Source organism: Amphibalanus amphitrite, unplaced genomic scaffold (assembly GCF_019059575.1).
Source record: "Amphibalanus amphitrite isolate SeventyFive unplaced genomic scaffold, NRLGWU_Aamphi_draft 000483F_arrow, whole genome shotgun sequence".
Taxonomy (NCBI): domain Eukaryota; kingdom Metazoa; phylum Arthropoda; class Thecostraca; order Balanomorpha; family Balanidae; genus Amphibalanus; species Amphibalanus amphitrite.
The window spans coordinates 346,386-370,307 of record NW_024881977.1 but is presented as its reverse complement, the minus strand read 5'-3'; the positions used below and the strand labels follow the sequence as shown (position 1 = coordinate 370,307).

The window sequence follows — 23,922 nt, the reverse complement described above, 5'->3', positions numbered from 1 at the left end:
CGATCGTGAACCGCCTGATATTTGTCTCAATATTGTTGGGAAAGAGTTTGATATTGTAAGGCCCATCGTAGTTTCAAATCGTTCCCCTATTTCTAAAGCAGTCCATCATCCGGGCCGCGAGCCCAAATTTGGGAACGCTCTCGTACACTGGCGCTGCAAGCGTTCCTTATTATGGGAACGGCGTACCCAAAATTGGGAACGATTTCACCGACGCCTTTCAGGGGCTCTTTTCATTAACAAGCATCACGTCCAACGCCGCAAATTATTGTTAACGCAACAATCATCAGATGACCTTTCCGGCAAGACCGTCGCATGTTTCGCCCGGTCTTCTGCGCTTTTATTCCCGTCGATCTCGCAGAGGGCACGCCCCCCTCTGCAGGATTACATAATTCACAACGCTCAGCGATGTTCAACAAGGTCTTCCATACCTATATCCACCGTCCGCGCTGAGTGTGGAGACATGTCAAGCACCTGTCTGTTTATCACCGATAGTTGACGAGTACAAGGAAGTATCCAAAAATGGGAACGCTGAATATGTTACACCCTCAAAACACCTAGTCCCAATGAAAATCTAGTTTTTTCCTTTCTTGATGAGTGTAAGTGGCAAAAGGCCTGGTAGGATGGGCACGAGGAATTATCGAAATCAGCATAAAAATTATAAATAAGCCACACAGAGCGAGCTATATAAGAGAAATTCCCCCAAAACGATCACGCTTAGAAACACGGAAGACAAAAACCACGCTCATGACGCTCCTTATAAAACAACTCTAAACAGCTAGCATCCAAATAAAATATGTCTTTCCGGGATGATAAAATACAGCTGGATAATTTTCAACCGCTTAAACTGAGTTTACAACAGTAGCTCGGTAAATTCACTCACGTTCCACGCGGTCGTCCGCCCCGACACAAAAGTCAACAATATTACCTCGGGACCGTCCGCGTCTTCGCTTGCATTTGTCAGCATCTGGTGTCGATAGTATGAAAGTTCATAACCAGGCGAAAATTATTATACTTTACCTCAAACTAAAAATGCTTCATTTTCCTTAAAATTGCATGTTAAATGTCGTATAACCCATATTTCCACCATTCTGTCATTTTCAAAAAATCATTAAAAATATCATTCCACGGTCAATTTCCTTGTTCCACGGTCAGATTAAAGATAACTTTATGGAGATTTAGTAGATACTTAAATCAGCGTGCACTTTTTTGAGACGTGATGCACTTTTGAGTTTTAGTGGGAGAACGGCCGAAAAATTGCCTTCCGTTCTCATAAATGGGAACGCCCGTTCCCATATTTGGGAACTCCGTTCCCAAAAATGGGAACGTTCCTATATTTGGGTACTCATGACCATAGTTCCGCCTACTGATTTGGAGAGGGGATAGCCGTTGCGCGTTAGCTGCTTTGCCAATTTTGTCACCAACTGGCCCTTCTTCCCAGCCGCCTTTCTCAATGTGACTTCTGCCACGGGCGAAATGATGGCCGTATGCCCAAACTGTAACGATTAGCAACGCTGCCAGCAGCTGTATTATTATTCCACGAACTCCAGACTGTGCAGATAGATGTCCCAACTGATCAGCAATGGCATGCGCTGTGTCATTTTTGCCCGGAGCATGTCGACTGTCTGGTTCAGCTCATCGAGAAAAACACTTCAAACCTTCATTTTTCGACGCGGCGGTTCGGGTGAACAATCTGTGCGAAACCGACCGTAGCTCGGTGACCAATGGCCCGAGGTCCGTTTGTGACATCATGTCCCGCGGTCTCAAAGATCGTGCGATGCTGGGGTGCAACCAAAACCGTCATTCCATATGGTTATCAACGATTGCAATTATATGCAATGCAATGCAATTCAAGACCTCGTAGCGCAAAACAATGACCACCATTAGACTCCCCGTGACGAGCTGCATCGAATCAATATCCATTTTATGCAAAACTAACAACTTTGAAATTTGACCTTTTTTACCTGACCTTGACCTGACCTCCACCAGAAAGTGACCTAAACCGTACCTGATGGTCTTATAACCAGCACCATTGAGTTGGAAATGAAAAATTTGCCATAAAACATGCATCGCACAACCTTAGTAAAGTTGGGTTCATTTGGTGACCCTTGGTGACCTGACCTGTGACCTGACCTGGTATGACCAGTGACCTCTAATAGCAGCATATGTACAAGACAACTGACGCCCTATCGCTGATTTTCGACAAAATGCGTTTTACTCGGTGTTATAGCGCTTTCCCTAGAAGAAATTTGACAGGGCTATCGAACGCCGTTTGAATTTTCCGGATCCGTCCAGTAGTTTCGGAGATACGAGGGGGTTGGGGGCAAAAAAAAAAGCCCCCCCCCCCCACCGCGCGGAAGGTGGCCGGGAGGCCCACCGCCTGCCGGGTTAATAGGCAATAGCTATCAATTGATTTTCCGTGCGTTTTTCTAGCTATCACAGTTCTTGAGATAATGGCATGTTTTCTGAAAAATATAATGACATTTGGCAAATTTTGACCTTTATTTTTGAATATATGACAATTTTGGGGTCACCAGATTACCTCTGGTGACCCCAATATTGCTCTAAGATGAAAAATGCTTCGCATACTTTCAAACGTATGAATTTAGAGCTATTAACTGCTTTTTACCGCGTCTTTTTAGCCCTCTTAGTTTTTGAGTTAGAGGTGGGTGGTAACATATGCCCCCCCCCCCCCCCAATATGGCGAAGTTGGCTGAGACCGCCACTGGGGCGCGGGATATCTTTCGAACCTCTCTTATGGTGACCCGGTCACGTGGTCCGCGATCCGATTTACAGAGTGACGTGAAAACGCTGTCTCCCCCTTGTTTCCGTACTTTACGATTGGACCATCGCCCTGGCGCACGTTGTATGCATGTATTCACTCCCTCTACTCGTATTTCTTGTAATCGTATCGTAGATTCAGATATCCAACACAACGTTTTTGATGATGCTTTGCTTTTATTGACTTCCACTCATTGCACAATAAATACACTCAAGCATACATGAAAGGCACTGCACTTCTTCGTCTGAGAGCTTGAAGAAAAGTGCGTTGCTGACTCCTCTCTAGTTGTAGGCGGGGGTGGGCTTGTAGGTAGGGGCGGGCTTGTAGGTGGGGGCGGGCTTGTAGGTGGGGGCGGGCTTGTAAGTGGGGGCGGGCTGGTAAGCCGGGGCGGGCTGGTAAGCCGGGGCGGGCTTGTAGGCGGGGGCGGGCTTGTAGCTGGGCTTGTACTCGTCGTAGCGGGCCTCGCCCTCGTAGGTGACGTCAGCAATCAGGCCAGAGTAGGCGTCATCCACACGGTAGGTGACCGTCTGGGTACGGCCGTCGGGCAGCACAACCGAGTAAGATCCCTGGGTGGCGTAGCCGTCACGCGCCTCCTGGGCGTTGAAGACGGGCTCGTAGTCTCCGTATCCGTGGACGTCGTAGCTGAAGTCGTACTTGGGCGGCTGGTCGTAGCTCTCCTGCTTGTAGGGAGCGGGCTTGTAGGCCGGCTGGGGGTGGTAGGCGGGCCTGGGCGCGTAGGTGGGCTTGTAGGTCGGGGCGTAGGTGGGCGCCGGAGTGGTGTAGGGCGCGTTGTCGGCGGCGGCAACGGCCAGCAGGGCGGCAACCACGAAGAACTGGAACAAGAACGTCATCATCATTATAAGCTCTACGTCTCCTTGGCATTAAAACGATTTTAATATGCTCCTTACTGAACACTGTTTTCGAAGCTGTTTGACCTGAAAGAACACCACAGCAACTCAAATTTACCCTCATCACGAAATGACAAAGTTGGGCTGAAGAGTCTACTCACCTTCATGTTGTTGGTAGTTTGGCGGTGTGTGATCGTCTGATGGTGGGTGCGGTGTGGAGCCGTGTTTTATACACGGTCCAGCTGCGGTGACCGCCAGTGATGGTGACCCTGCCGGGGGCGGCGGCGCCAGGCGGGGAGCGGCCGGCTCCAGCCACGAGACGCTGAGGGATGTAGGGTAAACGTCTATGCAGGGAGATTCTTCGTTTTATTTTACATCTTAGTCATATATTTGGTTAGCAGTTTTGACCAAGCTGACTGCAATAAGTCAGAAAAGTGTTTAATGAATTTTGAGGTATTTGTGATTCCATGAAAGATGCGGTTGTAGTTATTTTGTCTTTTTTATCCATCTTAGTGGCTGATTTTCCAATAGGAGGCTGGAAAGGGTGACGCTTATCCAGTTTTACCATCAATGGCTGCATATACTTTTACAATGGGGGGGGGGGGATAATACACACTATAAATTGTTCATTGGACATTGCGACGTCTGTAATCTGTTTGACATGCTCAATTTGATCAGTCATAAATGAAAAATGACATGCTGGAGAAGTGTGTGAGGCGAGTTTTACTGGGCATCCATCTGAACGTCATTGATGGAGGCGTTTAACGCGTTGCAAGGCCCGGCATGAGTTTTATCCTTTCAAAAGATGTGCTCTCTGAGTTGCTCTCTAAGAGGTGGCGATCCCTTTTAGCGTCCAGTATATTCCCCACGTATAGAAATCGACACACGAACACAATTTGGCATGCTGGCAACCAGGTTGTGCAGCACAGACGGCTTGATTTTCGACCATGCCCGTTTGAGCTGTAACGGCAGGACGCCGAGGATGGCCGCCGGCTTCCGTTTGTCCGGGCCCTGCTGGACGATAGCCCAAAATCTCTCAATCAGGATTTGGTCTGGGTTGTAGCCGGCTAACACTTCCTTCCTTCAGAACTCCGGCAGGTTCGATTCGCACCACCACTGGGCCTTGGCAGAGCGATGACCTGGCGCGTCGTCCTACATGAAAAAGCATGTCTACGTCATTGTCATCGACCATGCTCGACCATGCGTCGACGTAGACCTGAGCCGCTGGAGGCTCTTGTAGGTAATGAGCTTCAGAGAGCTCATCCAATGGCGTCCCACGGTCCTGTTTGGGAGAGGGGATGGTCGTTGCGCGTAAGCCACTTTGCCAATTTTGTCACCAACTGCAGCCCTTCTTCCCGGCCGCCTTTCTCAATGTGACTTCTGCCACGGGCGAAATGATGGCCGTATGCCCAAACTGTAACGATCAGCAACGCTGCCAGCAGCTGTATTCTTATTCCACGAACTGCAGACTGTGCAGATAGATGTCTCAACTGATCAGCAATGGCACGCTGTGTCATTTTGGCCTGGAGCATGTCGACTGTCTGGTTCAGCTCATCGAGAAAAACACTTCAAACCTTCATTTTTCGACGCGGCGGTTCGGGTGAACAATCTGTGCGAAACCGACCGTAGCTCGGTGACCAATGGCCCGAGGTCCGTTTGTGACATCATGTCCCGCGGTCAAAGACCGTGCAATGCTGGGGTGCAACCAAAACTGTAATTCCATATGGTTATCAACGATTGGGAACCGAAAAGTGTTGTGATAGGTAGAGGACAAAACTTTTACCGGACCCTGTGTTTAGGCGTAATCTCTGAAACTAAAGTATCGCAGCGACACGCAGGAGGCGGTGTCGGTTACCTAAACGTCACCGTGAACGTGAACGTCACCGTGAAATGTGTCACCGAAACGGCCTGGCAGCAATTACGTTTGTTTTGGGAGGCAAAATATGAAACATTTTTTGTAACTTAGCGCAGTGGTTGTATGGTTAGATAGATAGATAGATAGATAGATTTGTATTTCAGACTAACAGTCCATTGCTATGAGTTGATGATGGATGTACCAGATGGATGATGGATGAACAACAACAAACATCGGTTAAGGCACACTCCCAGTCGATGCACATTCAATGTAGCACAGCATGACAATAGAGCTTACTGAGCCAAAAACGTCTCAGTTTTGATCTGAAACGGAGATCCCCTGAATTGATTGATTCAATGATGCTATTGGGGCTCTCTTCAAGTCTTCTCAGAAACTTATAAATAAGTTTCCTGAACACGCTTTCACAATTCAGCACTCTAAAATATGCACATGTCATACTCGTACTCTCAAATTTAGATAACCCGATAAGTCGTTTAAGAAGGTTGTGATAGCTCACAATGAGTCGATTCATAGTTGCCTTCCTATAGTTCCACCACAGGTGTGCACAGTACATCGATGAACAGTAAGTCTCAAATAGTTTCAGTTTGACATCTACAGTACACATGTGAAACATCCTTATGATCATATTCCCTCTGACAAATAAACCTCTGTTCTGATTGGCAATATCTAGATCATCAGTCATGTCTTCCTCTATGATATGCCCAAGATATTTAACTTTATCAACACATACTAACGGCATGGGCCCTAACATAAAATCAGGTATTTTGACATTCCTCATCCCTTTCGATCTACATGACATTGCAACACTTTTTGAACTATTATACACAACATCATTTGCTATACCAAATTCATGGCAAACATTCAACAGTTTTTGCATCCCTGCACTTGATGGAGAGATAAGCACCACATCATCAGCATACATCAAGTGATTGACCAATTTCCGACCTATCAGACAACCTATGCCCATTTCATTTAATCTGCTAGACAACTCATCTATAAACACGTTGAAAAGGGGAGGTGACAAGATACCTCCCTGCCGGACACCATTGGACACTTTAAACTTTCCTGAAAAAGTGGATCCCCATTTAATGACCATTTCTTGCTCTTGGTACCAGAACGCAAGCAATCTTAGGTACACATAAGGAACACCTCTCTCTGAAAGCCTCTGAAAGAGAATTTTATGATTAACACGGTCAAACGCCTTGCTTGCATCAAGAAAACACAGATGGACAATGCTATTCATTGACTTATACTTTTCAACTATCTCTTTCAAAGTGTAAATGCATTGGTCTGTACCAAGGTTCTTTTTAAAGCCAAACTGGTTGTCCTGTGTCAACAAATAATTCTCAAGTCGTTTTTGCAGTACTACCTCGAAAAGCTTACTCACCATGTTAGGGGTTGCCACAGGTCTATAGTTATTCATTTCGGTGATCGAAGCAGCTTTGTTCTTTACTATTGGAACAATGCTCACCGTCATCAAAGACCTTGGGAGGAAACCATGAAGAAGGAAAGCATTGAAACACAAGCATAGTAATGTCACAAGCCTATGTGAAGCATGTAGGAGATGCTCAGGAGATATTTGATCAGGACCACCTGCCTTACCCTTCTTCAGCTCGAACAAAGCATGCCTGACCTCCTCAACAGTAACAGGTACTATTTCATTATCCTCTTCTGTATTCCATACGTTATCTTTGTCTGTCATGCTATCTGGCACGGAGTTAAGCAGATCCTTAAAATGTGTTTGCCATAAAGAAGCAATGTTAGCTTCACCTGATACGTCATTAATCGTATTTGGTCTCGGGATCTTTGCTCCTTTGACATTGCTTACTTCCTTCCAAAAACTCTTAACATCCTTATCAACAAATTTTGAAGCCAAAGACTCCTGTCGTAATTCGTTTTCATACCTTTTGATGAAGCGTATCGCTCTTTTACATTCAAGCTTAGCTTGAATGTGTGCCTGATAGATGGGACCATCCCGAGGCATTCCAGATGCTTTCCATAGCAGAAATGTTTCCCTAGAATGATCATACTTGTCTTTTACAAATCTATTCCAACCAGGCTTACCTTGAGGGTGTGAATGTCTCCTATCTCTCTGCATCATCTCATGGCTAGCTATTCGCAGGCAATCAATTATTTGCTCATATGTCTCATTTATATCATTCATGTGCTCCTTTAACTTGCAATTCCCTTCAGCACATGTCAAACCTGGAAGCATCGGTACATCTTTTAAGTACTCATCTGTTAATTCATTGAACTTAAGCAAGGCACTGGTGCTGAAGTTGTCCCAATTGACAACTGCATGAAAATGATCATCATCAGTGACCTCTGGGAGCTGATCCACTGAAAGAGTGAGGCACAAAGGCATGTGGTCCTCTTGGGATATGCCATAATCTATATGCATCTCAGTTATTACTCTATGCAGGTCCGCACTTGAGACTGCATGATCCAACCAGGATTTTGAACCCCAGCTATCACTTACAAAAGAAAAGCTATCTGGTGGCAGCATGGTAAAGCTTGAAATGTTCAGAGTGTGATCTTTGCAAAACTCTAGCATATGTTTTGCAAACATATTCTGTCCATGCAACCCTAGATTAGCATTCCAATCACCTATAATTAAAAAAGAGCTTGTTTCAATGCCATTTAATGTCAAAGTGAGCTGGCCTAGTTTATCTTGGTATTCATTCTCATTCTCTGGACATTGATAGGGTAAATAAATTGTTATAAGAGTGAAGCTTTTCCCATCATTTTTTACATTAACACCTACACACCAATCTAGCTCAGTTAGCAAAGGTTTCACAACTGTTGATATTGACTTTCTATAAAGGATGGCCACACCTCCTGGAGCATGACCAGTAATGAAGCCTTGACTTAAGTCCACACCAGAAACCCCAATTCCAATGAAACGTGAATCAAGCGAATTTAGATTGGCAAGTTCCTGATGATAGTACCATGTTTCTTGTAAACAAATAATATCATTTTGATTCAAAAGAGAAATCAAGTCAGGCCTTAAGGAAAGGGACCTGCTATCTTTTGGAAGTCCCCTACAATTACAGGAAGCAACTTTAAGATTTTCCATCATTTCTGAGATCTAAACTAGTTTGTCCACTGATAGGGATCCACTTACATTTACTTACATTTTCTGAAAGTCCTCCTTCCACCACCTGACATAGGACCCCTCAGGCCATATCTCATCACAAAGTAGTAACTTTGGATCTGAACATTCACACAACACATGAAATGAAGTGTAGGTGTTGTAACGGGTCTTCACATCTGATACCATCACCTTGGTTTCCAGTCTCTCCTCCAAATACTGTCGAAGGTCCTCTTTCTTCACTTTTGGGTCGAATCTCGATGCAAATATGCTGGCAAACCTTTTCTTTTTTATAGTTGGGAGTCCAGTGTTTTTCATAGTTCCATTGATATGGTTTTTCTTCTTGTCGTTCATCTTATTCATGAGTTTGTTTTCCTGTTTAGCCTCATCTAGCATTTTCTCGTCTTCTGTCATTTCTGTCACAGCTTTAAGTTTGCCCGCTACTCTCTTCATAGTCTTCCATTCGCCTGCTATGTCAGCATATGTAGGTCTGTTTGGTCTCTCTTCTGCTGGAGAACTTCCCTTGGCTTGTTGGGACTTGACTTCTGATTTTTCCTTTGGCCTAGCTCCTTGGCCGTTGTAGTGGGGTGTTGGAGTAGCATCACTCTTCTTTGATAGAATTTCCTGATCTCGCTTTGGTGTACCACCACATGTGCTCTTGCTGCTGGAAGCAGCATAAGAGTCGCCAGGACCGCAGGACGATCCTTGGGCAGGGAGCCCAGCCATTTCAGAAGCTTCAGGTGGTGTGCTTGCTGTACAGGCTTCATTCTTCTGTTCATCAACTTTGGTTCCTGCACCCAAGCTTGCTGAATCATCTGAGCTAGCTCTCAGTACTTTGTTTTGCTGGTCCACCTTAATTTGAGTTGAGAGATCTTCAACTGTCTTCATAGTTATAGTTATATAGTTATAGTTATATAGTTATATAGTTATCTTCATAGTCATGGTTATAGCTACGTCGCATTTTTTTAATGAAAAATTGATTGGTTTTTCAACTAGGATTTCTGAGATCTACGAATCAAAAGCCTTTCTTTTAACATCCAAGTTAGCCAAGTTTTAGAGCTTCTCGTGTGACCCCTTCGATGGATTTTACGTGAAAATCGCTGGGAAAATCCTACGTACATTTTATATGGTGTTATATTAAAGGGACCCTCCCACCTTAACATTAGTTTTGAGTTGAGATAGCCAAATTGGTGGCCATGGCCTGAAAATACCGGTTTGGGCATTCACAACATCGAAAAATGCTTTAATTCGGAGATATGGAATTTCAAACTTGCAGTTTTCGGATTCTAAGGGGCTAATGCATTGGTATGCCCCCTTAGAATTTGTGACGTCAGCGGAGATCTAACGATTTTTAAATCTTTTACTAAAACGTTTGGCAGCACGCGGTGGTATATGCTGCTTTGCGCGCAACAAATGCCGCACTTTCAAATAAAGTCGCTAGGAACAGCGGAGATCCCAAAAAGTAAACAAAAGTAAAAGTCTAATATCTTGAAAACCGGTGAATATTTTTCGATGAAATTTGGTAGATATTCGTTTTTGCTCTTTCTGAACCGAGCGACATCACTTTCATGCCAATTCATTAACTTTTTTGAAGGTGGGAGGGTCCCTTTAAGCCTCTTTTTGGTCCGGATTTTTTTTTTTTTAATAGCATCACGAATTGTTCACATCTAAGTAAGGTATCTGTGAAGCCTAACGGAAGTTTCACAGACCATGCTAAATTAATTACAGAACTTAAAAAAAATTGTCGGGCGATTTCATCATTAGTCGTCAATCTATCGCGAATAGTCAGAGGGGGGGGGGGGGAATCTAGCCACCCCACGTCAACGTGCTTATAGATCCAGCTCATAGGTCCTCCGTTGGGTCCTAGCGCTGGCGACGGTCGCTAGGCCAATGGCTGTGACATCGGCGGGCGCGCAACGGCGCCCCTCTCGCAGACAGTCGGGCGCCGCTGCTGCGGACGACGCCCTCCGGCAGTGACCCATTTCTGGAGAAACGGCCGTCTGTTCCGCGTCACGCCCTCCATCGGTGACGTCACCGGTACCCCAAGTGACGTCAGCTGACCTTCGCGGCGGGCAATGATGCAGTGTCCGGCGACGCGGTGTGTTGCAGAGATGATCAGTTTTTCCCTAAAGATAGCATAGTTATTCAGTGTGCTGTGTAGATGAAGGTGTTTAATGCCACCATGCGTCGCTCTCGCTATTCCCCTCCAGTTGAATTCCCATTTCACCCTAGTCTCATGCATAGTCTAATGCAATCCGAGTTGAACAAGTGACAATCTACGATAGAAAATACTGACAATAATAATATCAGATGGCGCCCACGATTCATCCTAAACAGATATTCTAATACGGATCCTAATATGAATAAACAATAATTCATCCTAAACGGATGAATTATTGTCATATGAACTTGTTGCGTATAAGAAGATGGCAATAGCATGAGCATTCGAAAAGTAGGCACGATTTCTGCTAAATGAATGAGAGACCAAGAGCCCGCGCTTGTCGGTCCCATCAACACCAACGGCCGGAACCTTGCAGATGTAAGTGTGGAGTGGTGGCAATGTTCATCGAAGATCTTAACTATTCAGTGGAAACGGTGACGTTCAAGCCTTTTTGCTGCTCAGAGGGAAAGTGTTTGTGTATGTTTGTGCGATATTACAAATCATAGATCACGTGTGCTGTGAGAGTTCTTAATGGTATCGCATCCGCTCGGATTTGCGCCATTCTTTCGGCCGTTATTTGAGGCGAGCTGGCCATTACCTGCTGATGGGGTGCTGTGGTCCGGTGGACAGCGGGCACCCATCAGTCAGGTGACGGCCAGCAGGCAGGGAGGGGCCGGCCCACCGGCCGTGGCGGCCGCCGACGCTCTCACGGCCACCCCGCCCCACCCCGTCCCGCTGTTAGTTGCGCCATCGTGACACGCCGCGAATTCTTCTGCTGGCGCTCTGTGTGGGCGGAGGGGCACTGCAGGACTCCGGACGGAGTGGCCAGGTGGGGTGGGGCCGCCGCCGACCCCCGATGAAATGTGACCCAGTTCCCCGTGCCGCGAGGTGCGGTGGGTGGGACGACTGGCGGCCCCCGGGGGATCCGGGCCTCCCTCCCCCACCACTGAATGGCCTGCACCGATTGCCAGACGAACCGTTTGTGTCGGCCCGTTTTTGCTGACGTCAGACGGGCCATGGCGAGTGAGATTCGAGCCATCAGTCGTGTGGGCAGGCGCGGTCAAGGCGCGTTGTTAGCTGTCAGGACGGCACTCTAATGAAGCTACAAATATGGATAATTAATGCTCGGAATGTACCGAAAGAGTTAGAACCAGTACAAGCCTGCTATCTACAATATTAAAGGACTGGAAGTAGGATTGAACTCGGGGATTAGCCGGAATTGGATGTGTATTATGTAACGTCACCATATTTCCATTGATACACCTTTTGTTTCACATTGACATCCGGATTCTCCCGAACCCCGAAAGCACCTGAACGGATGGTTGTGGTCGAAACCGGGACAGGAAACTCTGCTCCATTGAAACATTCTACTTTCTAGCTTGAAATGAAATGGACAGGCCAACGATCTGCACTCTGCTTTATTCAGTTTGAAGTGGAATCGCTCTCATGACCATCGACAATATAAGTCTCGAAATACGGTAGGTATAGTAGCAACGAGTCTGAAGTGGTTGGTAACTCGTCAGCTGGCGCACTAGTGAGTCGCTTTGCACGATTAGGCACTACTGACACGCAGTAGACACGCACAGCGGAAACGCCGCTCGACCGTCGGGCAGGCGCACCAGGAGCGTGCCATGTTGAAAACGTGAGCCGAGTGTACCCGTGACCAGGGTCCGGTGCACGTGTTATTCACCACCATAGGAGCCTAGAGGCGAGTTATCACGCAATGCTGGTCACTAACACTTTGCCGAGACGGATTCAGAGGGTACGGTGAACGTCTTCTAAAGCAGGATGTCTCTTCTAGACTCCAATATTAAAGGTAGTGTGCCAGCTTTCCTGGACTGTATGGAGTTAATGGCCCAGATAAGGAGAACCGGATTTTTGGAACTTATCCATACCTTCAAAACTCATGGAAACGTCTTAAATTCTTCAAATTTTGAGTACCCCAGTGCGAAATTCGCCCCGACGGGTTGTCGGTCGTACCCCAACCACATTTCACACCACTATGAACAATAAATGCACACACTGAAATCGCTATTACCGATATGCTCATCCAATCAAGTTTCGATAAACCCGTTCATCATCATCTCCTGCGGTTTCGAACACGCCTGTTAGGTGGTGCGGTAGACCGCGCCCAAAGCCAGGGCCCCGGTAACGTGAGGTAGCCGAGTCGGGGCAGCGTGCGCTGACCCAAGCCGGGGCCGCGCGTCCTCCCGGTGTCATGTGATAGCCCGGGGCTGCCCGCGGGGATGCGGTAGACCGCGCCCAAAGCCGCGGCCCCGGCTTGGGTCAGCGCACGCTGCCCCGACTCGGCTATCTCACGTTACCGGGGCTCTGGCTTTGGGCGCGGCTTCTGCTCATACTTTGTGGTGCGGTGTGGTGGTGCGTCGGGACGCGCGCTCTGACTTCGGCCAAGAAAAATGCGTCAGCTGATCATTGTCATTTCTGCCACTTGCGTGTGGTGAAATGGGGTCATAACTTAAGAGACGGCTTTTTCATATCAATTATTTTACATAAAATAATATTTCAAACCATGAATAATGTTCGACAGCCAAATAAAAGAAACAATACCAATACAGGCTTACAGTTTAAGGCTCGACATTGTGTTGTCTACGATTAGACAGCTGATAACTCATTCCCGTACGTCGTAACTCTATAATGACCTTTGCTTATTGTCACATGTGCGCCGCATTCGCGATTGTTGCCGACGCCTGTTTGCAGCTCAGCCCACTACAGTTGTTATACATATCGAAAAACCGATAAACTTTTAGGCGAAAAAGGCACTATTCCAGGCCCATTTTTGATTTTTTTTTTTGCGATATTAGGTAAAAACAGAAGCTTCTTATCATAGGAAAAATAAAATGGGAAATCTTTCAAAGGTGGCACACTACCTTTAAAGACCGAAAGGATAGGAGTAGCCGCTATTTTCCTGTGGAATCCCTGTGTTTAGCGTGATGAATGATTTCAACAAAAATGAAGAGCTGAAGTTGCGAAGGCAAATCAAACCGAACACTGACCTGTCACGCGTCTAATCAACACTGGCGAGGACTGCGAAGTGTGGTGGCGTCTCGTGATAACTTCTTCGGTACATCATTTGACGCCGATGACCTCAGAGTCCGCAGCCTGGGCACCCTTCCTCATAAACACCACTTATTCTGCTGTTTTGCGCCTTGTATATGCAATACGTGTTGAAGCGTTTGCGAAGGTTAATTACAAGCTCCTTCTGATGTAAGTTGGTGTCATTTTCGATGTGATTTACCCCGTCGCCTCTCTCGCCGGCCTGCCGCCCGCGGCAGTGCACTGTAGGCCGGCAGCCCGAAAAAGCGCTAGAAATTCCCCCAAACTGACTGTCCGCAATATGAACAAAATAGGTATCATTTAATCCCAAATTGATCGAAGAATACGATTCCGATGCCATTTTTGCCCTAAGGTCGAAATTGAGGTGGTCAGTTGTCACCAAACACAAGACTATTTAGACTCGCTAGTGGCCACCACATTTGCCGATTTTAATGCTAATCTTTAGTTGATATTTATTAGTTGACCAGTTGTCGTTTTGAACGCAATTTTCTGTCAGACTAGTTCAGGGCACTGTTGTTCACTGTCCCAACAACATTCTTACATATTGCATCGCTTTTCTGCAACATAAGCTAGCTTTTTGCAAGCAGCTGCAAGACCTAAATAAAAATAATATCTAAATTTTTAAATAGACTTTAAAAAAAACGTTATTTCGAGCAGCTAAAAATAAACATCTTATACTAGCCGCTGATTACTCATCTTTCGTTCCATATAGGTACTTTGCTGCTTTTCCCTGCTACTTTTCGAGATATGCGCCAGTAAACCACATGATGTAGGGGCAATTGTCACCTCGCCGCTCTACTGAATGCCCGGCGCTCTTTATAGCGCTGGAAGTTGTGAAAAACTAAGGCTTATAATCTGAATAAAATATATGTCCCTGAGCTCAGAATTGATCAACGCACACAATGCTGTCAAAATTTTTGGGCCAAACTAAAAAAATCAGTCATTATTAACCCCCAAACACAAGTAAGTGATAATCAACAACAACTTGCTCTTAAGTTAGACTTTTTGAGAAATGTTATTTCGAGCCGCTAAAAATGACCGTGCCATACAAACCACTAATCATCTTTCTGTCATTCCCTACTCGCAATTTTTGCTAATGCCTGCTACTCTTCGAGGTCACGTGACATCACCATTAAAAGTAAATGGGGAGATAAGGAAACTGTTGTTTTTGCGCATGGAATGATCTCAAACTATCTCAAGCACACGGAATCGTGATTTCATGCACTCCTTGCAAGATCCGATGCTTTACTTTTGCATTTTTGACCTTCCGTGACGTCATTTATGACGTCACTACGGTCATAGGAGTTTCTTGTCAATAACTCATGATCAAATTGAGCCAGCGACTCGGGAAAGCCACCAATGGACTCGGGAAGACCTCCCGAATCGAATGATATGCGACATGACCTCTTTCGACCAACTTCGTGACCTGAGGATGCTGACCTGACCTTGACCTGAGGTCAACACCTTAAGTTGACCTCACCCGAACAAAAAGTATACCATTCGACGCGCCTGAGCCAGGCAAACACGATGGTGTCAAAATCGCTGCTCTGCGACCATTTTATGCGAAATTATTTACCAAAAACCAAACCCTACCTTGGGCTTTTTGACCACCTCAGAGGTTACCGGTTGACATGGGACCTTGAAATCGGGTATCAATCGTTCCGTCTTGAAACGGCGCACACGCTTGTTTTTTCCGCGAGGCTCTAGCTCCATTAGGGGCGAAACGGCGAAAAGGGGTCGTACCAACCCTCCCCCCTCGGCCGGCCGAGGGGGTGGGGGGTCCGACAACAGGTCCGGCGAGGGTTAAGCAGCCCCACTTCGTTTTTAGCATGTTTGCTTGTCGCTGAGATCAACAACTCAATCACAAATAATTTCTAGCACTTTTCCGGGCCCCCGGCCCAGTGTGCAGTGGAGCGGGCGCCCCTTCAGCCCCGCGTGGGACGGTCGGCGGCGGCGCCCCCGGCTCCGTCGCTGTCATCACGCCGGTCGGTAGGGCTAGGGACCCGCCCACCGCCGTCAACAGGCCTCACGGACGAGACGGTGCTGTCAGTGCTTCCATTGCCTGACGTGGACCCGTTCACGTTGAATGTGATTTGTAGCCGGCCTGCAATAACTAAAAAGAAAAAACATTTTACTGTTATAACCGTGTAATATTCCTCTATCAAATGTCGCTGTATTACCCTTGTTGCATTCCTATTCAATTGCTTATCGTTTGAAGTACCCAAAATTACTACTGCCTTTGCACTTGTTTCTCTTGAACGGTTGTCAATAAACAAAACTTAAATCAAAACTTAAATCTTTCCTCGTGAAAAAATGATACAGCCATGAATCACATCCTGCAATATTTTATTAGTTCTTAATGCATTTCATAAGAAAGTTCATTCATTTTTTGTAGAGCTGGAGTGCACAATGTGAGCTTATTTGTCTAATTGCGAGTCTGCATCTATTTGTATCGGGACCATCAGTTAACCGTCGGGCAATTATACCTTGCAATTAAGCCTCATGTTTTTCGATTGATTAGTCGGGACTTAACATTTTTTGCTATCAGCTGTACCTATTGATCCTATGCTCTTCATCACAAGTCTCGTTCCAATCGAAGGATTGTTCCATTATCCTTGCGTTTATCCTGAGATACGACTCAATAATCCCATAACGTCATGCTCATGCGCTCCGTATGAATTGTTTCCCTCCCTCCTGATTGCCTGTTGACTGCCTATTATCGCCTGAATCGACCACATCTGTCCAGTGTTATTCTCATTATCGGTGGCGTCCTGCTCGGCGGGAGCCAGCACACCGCCATTGTCCTATTTGCCCGAGATTGTAATCGGCAGTGGCGGTGTTTTGTGGCCGGGGTTTCGACACGGCGCCGCCGGGTGTGGTCCGCCGGGACTGACCTGGTCACTGGCTCGCCGCCGATGGACCCGGCGTCAATCGGCGGCCACCGATTTCCAGCCGCGCGTCCTTCGGCGCGGCGCCCAATCCGTTTTTCATGCCGCCGTTGCGGCTAACCGCCAAGTACAGTCGGCGAGCTTTTCGTCTACATTATGTGGCTGATTATGTTGGCTGACGCTTGTTGTGGTAAGATGTGTGGCTTTATCAGCACTCCTATCTGACCAGTGTAATAGAGTAGTAAAATCATCAAGTCTGGAAGTGTGATAGCCACTGGTGGTATCGTTGACTTTCGTAAACGAAGCCCTTTGATGCAGATGTTGCGCTTACGATGCTCACTGCGCTCTTTCGCTGCCTCCATAAAACAGTAGTTTTCTACTTAGCGTGGACGGCTGGTCTTGACGAGATAGTTAGCTACGCCCCACTTTTACAACATTTGGGCTCGAGATAAGTGAAGCTATTCACATGTCATTTCGCAGTTATCACGTGTAACCCACTGACACTTCTGAAAACACTGGTTTTTAGGATGTCCTAAGGCACATATGTAGGTACATGCACTAGGCCAGTCCATGCATACGATTGCTGGTAGTGATGTCAATTTCAGAAATTTTGGAAACCAATACCAAACCGATACCGACCAAAACCACTGAGAGTATACCAAAACCGAACCGATTTTCAGAAATAGGGTGAAATACCGACTAGGTACCGAATTGAGGGAACCATCAAACAAATGCTTCAAACTTTCTCAAAACAAATGATAAGCATTAAAAGGTAATACTCTAAAATAAGGCAACAAAAACAAGTCAGGAAATCTCTAAATTATTTTCACTGCAAAAACATATAATTGTATTGTGTAACTATTAACAAATATTCAGGTCAGTTACTTAACTGGGATGCGGATCAAGTCCCCTGCATGAGGTGATAGGACAAGAACTTGAACCCTGAATCTCATCCATGCCTGAACCCAAGTCAATTCAATTCGAGTCCAGTCAAGACAGGGTTACGTATGTTATCATGATCCAAAAATGGAAACCAAATGACAATGATGGGCTGGGCTATACCATTAATGTAAACAAAATCCATGATACCTACCTACAGTTCAACTCTCAAGAAGCGATGGTGACGATAGTGACGCAGCCAATTTTTCATCATAAATAAATGTTTAACACAACAAATCTTAATAAACAATTACTTACGAGGCACACTGATAGATAGCAGACACCACTGTAATGATATCGCGATGAAAGCTAAGTAAAATGTCCATAATTTTAAGGAATCATTGACACGTGTCACGTGGCATCACTTCCACAATGGCAGCCTTGCAGGCGGCGGCCATTTGCATTTAGGCACGAAACGCACGGAACTGCATAAAATAGTTTTTTTCTTTTTTTGCTTATGTAAACTTAATTAAGAAATATGATGTTCATATTTTGGTATCTTTAAATTAATTCAAGAAAGATTGTACGCCGCTATCGCTAAAAAATGAACCAGAAAACAATGTTGCTCAATTATTTTAAATTAGTTTTGAGCTACATCGAAATTTGGCGCAGATGCGACATTTAAAAGTTCTTAGATGTGTTCAGTTTTAAACTGCTAATTGCGAATCAAGCCAAGACCCAATTATATTTTAGGAATGCTTTTGATTACATTGCTAGCGATTTCTATCTGTTGAGGAGATCAGGAAAGAGAACACTAAGTAAAGAAAATAGATTATCCACAGGATCTTTTTGAAGTTGAACGAAGTTGAGAATTTGTGGGGTGATGATGAAGTGATGAATGCTGCCTTCAATATTAGATGATATTGGTGAAGCTAGTGCTATAAAAAACAGGGTTTTGACTTTTGGATAATGTAACCGCATTGCAGTGAAATGGAGAGCAAGACAAGGTCAAGATCAATCACAGACTTCTCAAAACAAAGTCAAATTTGTTACCAATGAATGCTTTGGAAATTTTGAGTAAGGTAGTTAGAGTATGTTTTCCAGTATACAGTGAGTTAAACATTGATACATGTTTAATGTAATGTATGTAATATTTAATGTATACATGTCTTGCACATTATCTTTTTTGTAAGATAATTATCCTCATGGTATTGGAATTTGCTGGCACTGATAAGTTGCCCTTTAACATTGGTAGACTGATGTGTTTGATGTTGCAGTTAACGTGTTTGCCCATTTGTTATGACATCATGCATTTGGGAGAAATGTGTCATGATTGTCCTTTTTCTTCATCCAATGTCATTTAGCAAATCAAATTTGAGTTCAGAAGGTTTGTAAAAAATGTTTAAATTTTTTATGACAGTATAGTTGACTTTCATAATACCGACAAAATACCAAATGCTTTTGGTATAAAATACCGAATACCGAATCGGTATCGGTTCGGTATTGGTATACCGAAATTTTGGTAACCGATTGACACCACTAATTGCTGGTGTCCTTGTATTTCCATAACAACGCTGAAAACACCCCTAATTGGCCCTTTGACTGCTTTCGCGCGGTTTTAGTGCATCGTAATCTGGACTGGTGACTTTTACGCTCAAAGACATGCGACGAAGGCTGTCAGAAGTTGTCAAATCCGCGGTGGTCCGTATGGTCACTATTTTCTGCAGTCTAGCGTAGTATTGAGGCATGCCTTACACCTATATAAACGTGCTATTCTACGTGTAGAAAATGGCACCAGCCTGATAGCTTTGCTACATATGCCTACGGATTTTTCATTTTGCCTTTTTAAGTTGTAAAATATGGCTGTACCTAATTTTCCATAGAACAGATTTTGCGCTTTTGTACATATACCTACGCATTTTTCATTTCGCCTTTTAAGTCGTATAATACGGCTTTACCCAATTTTTCTTAGAACACATTTTGCGATATAATTGATTGCGACACAATTTACTTTTTATTATGTTACCAGTTTCTTGTCGATCAGTCCGATTTGGAGAGAAGATGTATATATAATTATGTGTGTGTGTGGGGGGGGGGAGGGGGTCGCGTCGAAATGCCCTCCCTCTGACAGTGTCAGGGTACTGCACTGCTATTATGGCTCTGTGTTGCAACGCTGTAATTTATCACGTGCTTTCTGGAGCTGATGGCCTTCATTCGTGCCTGACCCAGAGTCATTTGCAATATGATGACTCTCAGTCCGTCAGTACTTTTGGTGTCCTTTTACATACAGCAAAGATGGCGAGGAAGACGTGTCCGTTCTTTACCTGTCATGTGATAAAACACTCGTTTTCAATAAAACCAAATCCCACAAAATGTCTTCTGTTGCTGTTTTCCTGTAGGCGACCTTTCAGAAGCGTATGGCGTTATCGCTATTGGTTTGTCGTTAGCCGTATGTGCATTGCTCGACACGAGTGCAGCGCTGTCGTCGCTGTGCTGGTCTGCTGGTCCGACTGCGGGGGTCGGTCTGATGCCCCCGGTCACCGAGGACCGTTGGTCTGCGCTCGTCCGGTCACTGGGGGGTCTGCAGGCTCTGATGATGACCGGCCGCCCGGCGGGCCCGACCCACCAGTGATCCTATCGGGCCCACTGGCCTCGGCCCGCGCGCTCCGTTAGGGGGCTAACGGCGAATCAATGGCGAGTTTCGGCACCACGCCCCAGGCAGATGGCTGAAAAACCCTTCGCGGTCCGCTAAATGCCAGTGAGTGATTGTTATCATTGGAAATAATCCGTGATGGGTTGATGTAGATTGTAGATTGTAGCGACATCACAACCATATTTATTTTTCATGATAGTTGAATATTTGATTTCCTTTCCGGATTTCATGTAAACTTATCTGTTTGCTACCGCTCAGATATTTTTAAAAAATAAAAATATTTAAAAGTGGCATAAAAGATAATGCATAAATACTCGTAACGTGCTACTGCCTGTGATACGGTTCCCACCGCATGTTGTCTCGTCTTTTCTCGGTTGGATCATTTGTTTTCTGAATCGGAGTCTTCGACTGGTAGACACAACTGCTTCAATCTGTGCTGTCTGAGCTGTTTCTACCGTTGATTCTGTCCTTGTTGCCTGTCCACTTTGTGTTTATCGTGCTGACGGTGCTTGTGCTGCACGTGCGTCGGTGCCGTCGATTACCGTCAGTGCCACCGACCTTCCCGTCGCGATGGTGCGGCCCGGTCCGTGCTGCGCTACTGTCGCTGCTTGCACCTGGCTGTTCAGTCAGTGCGGTTGGTGTCGCCATCCATTGGGGCAGTCCAGGCCGATAACCGTCCCGGTGAGCCGCGGGGCGCCGTGCCCCCTGCCGAGACCAGAGTTCGCACAATGGACGCCTGACGTGCGCCGGGCCAGCTACAAAGCTATCAAGCAATGTGCTTGGGGCGGGACGGCCACGGGTGGTGGTTTCATAGTCCACCGCGTGGTGACAGTAATACTCAGGGTTTGATGTTTGCTTAATTTCCCCAATAAGCAACCATAAATCAACTTCACGAGCAACTGTGTTCGCAAACAAATGACGTCCTTGGCCAAATTTTGGTAAACAAACAGCGAACAGTTCGCGAACGTTCATGAACTGTTCGCGAACATGGTAAAGAGGTGATGGATAAGACCCCCTCCTTAGCCGTTTCGCTTTGAGGTAGAATCTTGCGGAAAAGGTGAGCCTGTGCGTCGTTACGGGACACAGCAACTCGGGAACTTTATCGTCATGGACATGATGCCCGTTTTTGTGGCGATGATGAAAATTCGAAACTCCGCTGCCAGGCTATTATTTCTCGGTTGTTGAATGTGATTTTTAATTGCTCTTTTCATTTCCGTGGGTGTATTTCATTGTTTCTTCTGTTAGGTGTTTCGCATATCTTTATGATTTCCTTGCTTTCCCAAGTTGGCAGTTTTACGTGTAATGATGTTTGCATAAATTTGTGAAGGTTTCTATAGCTAAATTGTTTTCCCATTGCACTTTCTCCGTCTCTGAGTTAGCTGGTACTTGTCCTAGAACTTAACATTTTAAAATATTTTGAGTATTATTTTTTTTTTTTTTGGGGGGGGGGGGCAGACTGCAGATTTGACCGATCACCTATCTCACTTCCGTCCATGTCCCTGAAGTATCATTTTTAGCTATTGTACTAAACGCTAATATCAGGTCCTCTTATGGCTGGCCTGGCTTCAGTCCCCGGGCACAACCTCCAGGACATCTCTCACTCTCTCGCCCGCCGTTGACTCTTTTGTTGCCTCACTGTTCCGACCGCCGGACGACACGGTCGGCGGCTGTCGGGGGCGTGGCTGCCCGTCCCGCCATCTGCCGTACCCCTGCTCAGACAGATGAGCGATAATGTGGGGCAGGTGCAGGCTGCTGTCCACTGCTTTCCGTCATCGGGTGTCCTTGCATGACCTCGAAGATCTAGGTGACACTAGGTTCCTGCATTACAGAATGCACGTTGGCAATTAATTTACAAGTGTGTCTCTCACAACCACACCCGTCTCAGCACTATAACCGGACCTGCTCTGTGCAGCCATGAGTTTATCTTCAAAACGAACGGCTAGCTCGGCACCTCATCTAAGAAGCTATTTCTCTGAGTCCACTGAGGTTCCTCCATCACGGGCTGCCCCTCCCACTGACAGCTAATCGTGCACTAAACCATTGCGCTGAGAGCCTTTATGTAGATCATGTACGATATGGCCTATGCCAATGGCCACCTTGTTTTAATCAGAGCAATCATTGTCGGCGCCGCTTCATGGGGTACATTTGCCGATTGCGGCCTATGATGTTCGATTGCGCCAGCGGCCAGCTCGTGTCCTTGCAGCCGCATACTGGAGCGATCACTGTGAGTGCATGTGGCGGACGGGTGCCGGGCCGGCTGGAGAGGGGCGACTCGCGTCCCGCCGCGCCGCCTTGACCGAGCGAGGGAGGGCGGCGCCGCGCCGGCACACCCTTCCTCCCTCCCTGGGCTGTTACCGTGCACACTGCACAGCACATCATAGCACCGACAACCTTGCTTGTCTCTTTCCCTCTCTTGGCTGTCCTGTCACGTTGAAGATGTGAGATATGCTCTTATATCATGTCACATCTGTCCTGCCACCTTCCATGGCGTATCACGACACACTGCGCTCGGCATGGGAAGACGTCTTCCTCCTTAACCGTTCCCGAACCACCCACGCTGAAACGGACAGTGTCCTCAGCCTCACTCCTCCGGCCTCGTCCCTGAAACTGCTTCAATCGGCCGCCCAACTGTCGCACGGGTGGCGTCGGGAACGGGGTCGCCGTGCGGCACGGTACCCCGGGGGCGGTCCGGAACGGGCCGGAACCGCCCGGCAGCCGTGCCCCGGTGTCCGCCGGCGGCGGGGGCGCCCGGAGGCCGGCCCCACCCCAGAAGGTCGCCACGGTGATTTCTCTCTGCGATAATTTGTCTCTGGTTATTTACGCGTGTACTTACGCCGAAGTAATTCTTATACGTTGGTAAGTGGCCTTTGGTGTGGGTCGTTATAAGGCCGCTGGGTTCTGGGGATATCATGAGGAAGTTGGCAGTGTTGCGTGAAGACTGGAGCGTGTCCCTTTCTTAGATCTGACCGCGGCGTGTCTCTTTCTCGGATCTTTCTCCAGAGCTGCCGTTCGGCTGCTGGTTTAGGTGGTATACACGTCGTGATGGTATCGCTGACCGTTCCGGCCAGCTCACTGTCTGGAATGCTGCGGTGGAAATGCGGTCGCTCTCCACGGGAAGGGCTTGGTCACGAGCAAATGGTAACAGTTCCCATGACGCAACCCGGTGGTGGCAATTGAGTTCCTTCGAATCATCCAGGTCTAGGTCGTGTTCGCGACAATTATCGCCGCTCTTGACCTTGACAGTGTTACCAACTGTGAAAAGGAAGCTGTGATTAAATCCGCATCACTTTTTCGTTATACTGCCGCTGTCTTGCACTTCGATGTGATTATCAGCTTCTGTCATTTTTATACGTGTAAACTATCAAGCAACGTTTACATGACGCATTGCTCAATGTAAAATGCCCTTCTGCATGATTTATATGAGCTATTTACCGCTCTTCTGTAAGGATGGGATCAATCACCAACATAAACACCAACAAAAAATAATGTAAAAATGCAAAAAAAAAATACTGAATTAAGAGTAATAACCTACCCATTTCAGAAAATCTTCAATGACGATTCATAAAACCAACAAAATAACAAAACCATTAAACTGGAATACCAACTACCAACTACCATGTTGCTTTCGATTTGTTATCGGTGCACCAAGAAGTTGGTATCCGATTGACATCT

At 46.3% G+C, this 23,922-nt stretch overlaps 2 protein-coding genes across 3 annotated transcripts in view; one reads left to right on the top strand and one right to left on the bottom strand.

Moving 5' to 3' along the window:
* The window catches only part of LOC122392355 (TBC1 domain family member 4-like), a 103,902-nt gene that overhangs the window by 78,101 nt on the left and 1,879 nt on the right, over positions 1-23,922 (top strand). The window lies entirely within an intron of this gene.
* On the bottom strand, positions 2,936-3,949 carry LOC122392360 (adhesive plaque matrix protein-like). Its single transcript, XM_043387152.1, has 2 exons — positions 3,789-3,949; positions 2,936-3,612 (listed from the first exon to the last, which is right to left on the bottom strand). The coding sequence occupies exons 1-2, from the start codon at positions 3,792-3,794 to the stop codon at positions 3,061-3,063; spliced, it is 558 nt and encodes a 185-aa protein (XP_043243087.1). The 5' UTR covers positions 3,795-3,949; the 3' UTR covers positions 2,936-3,060.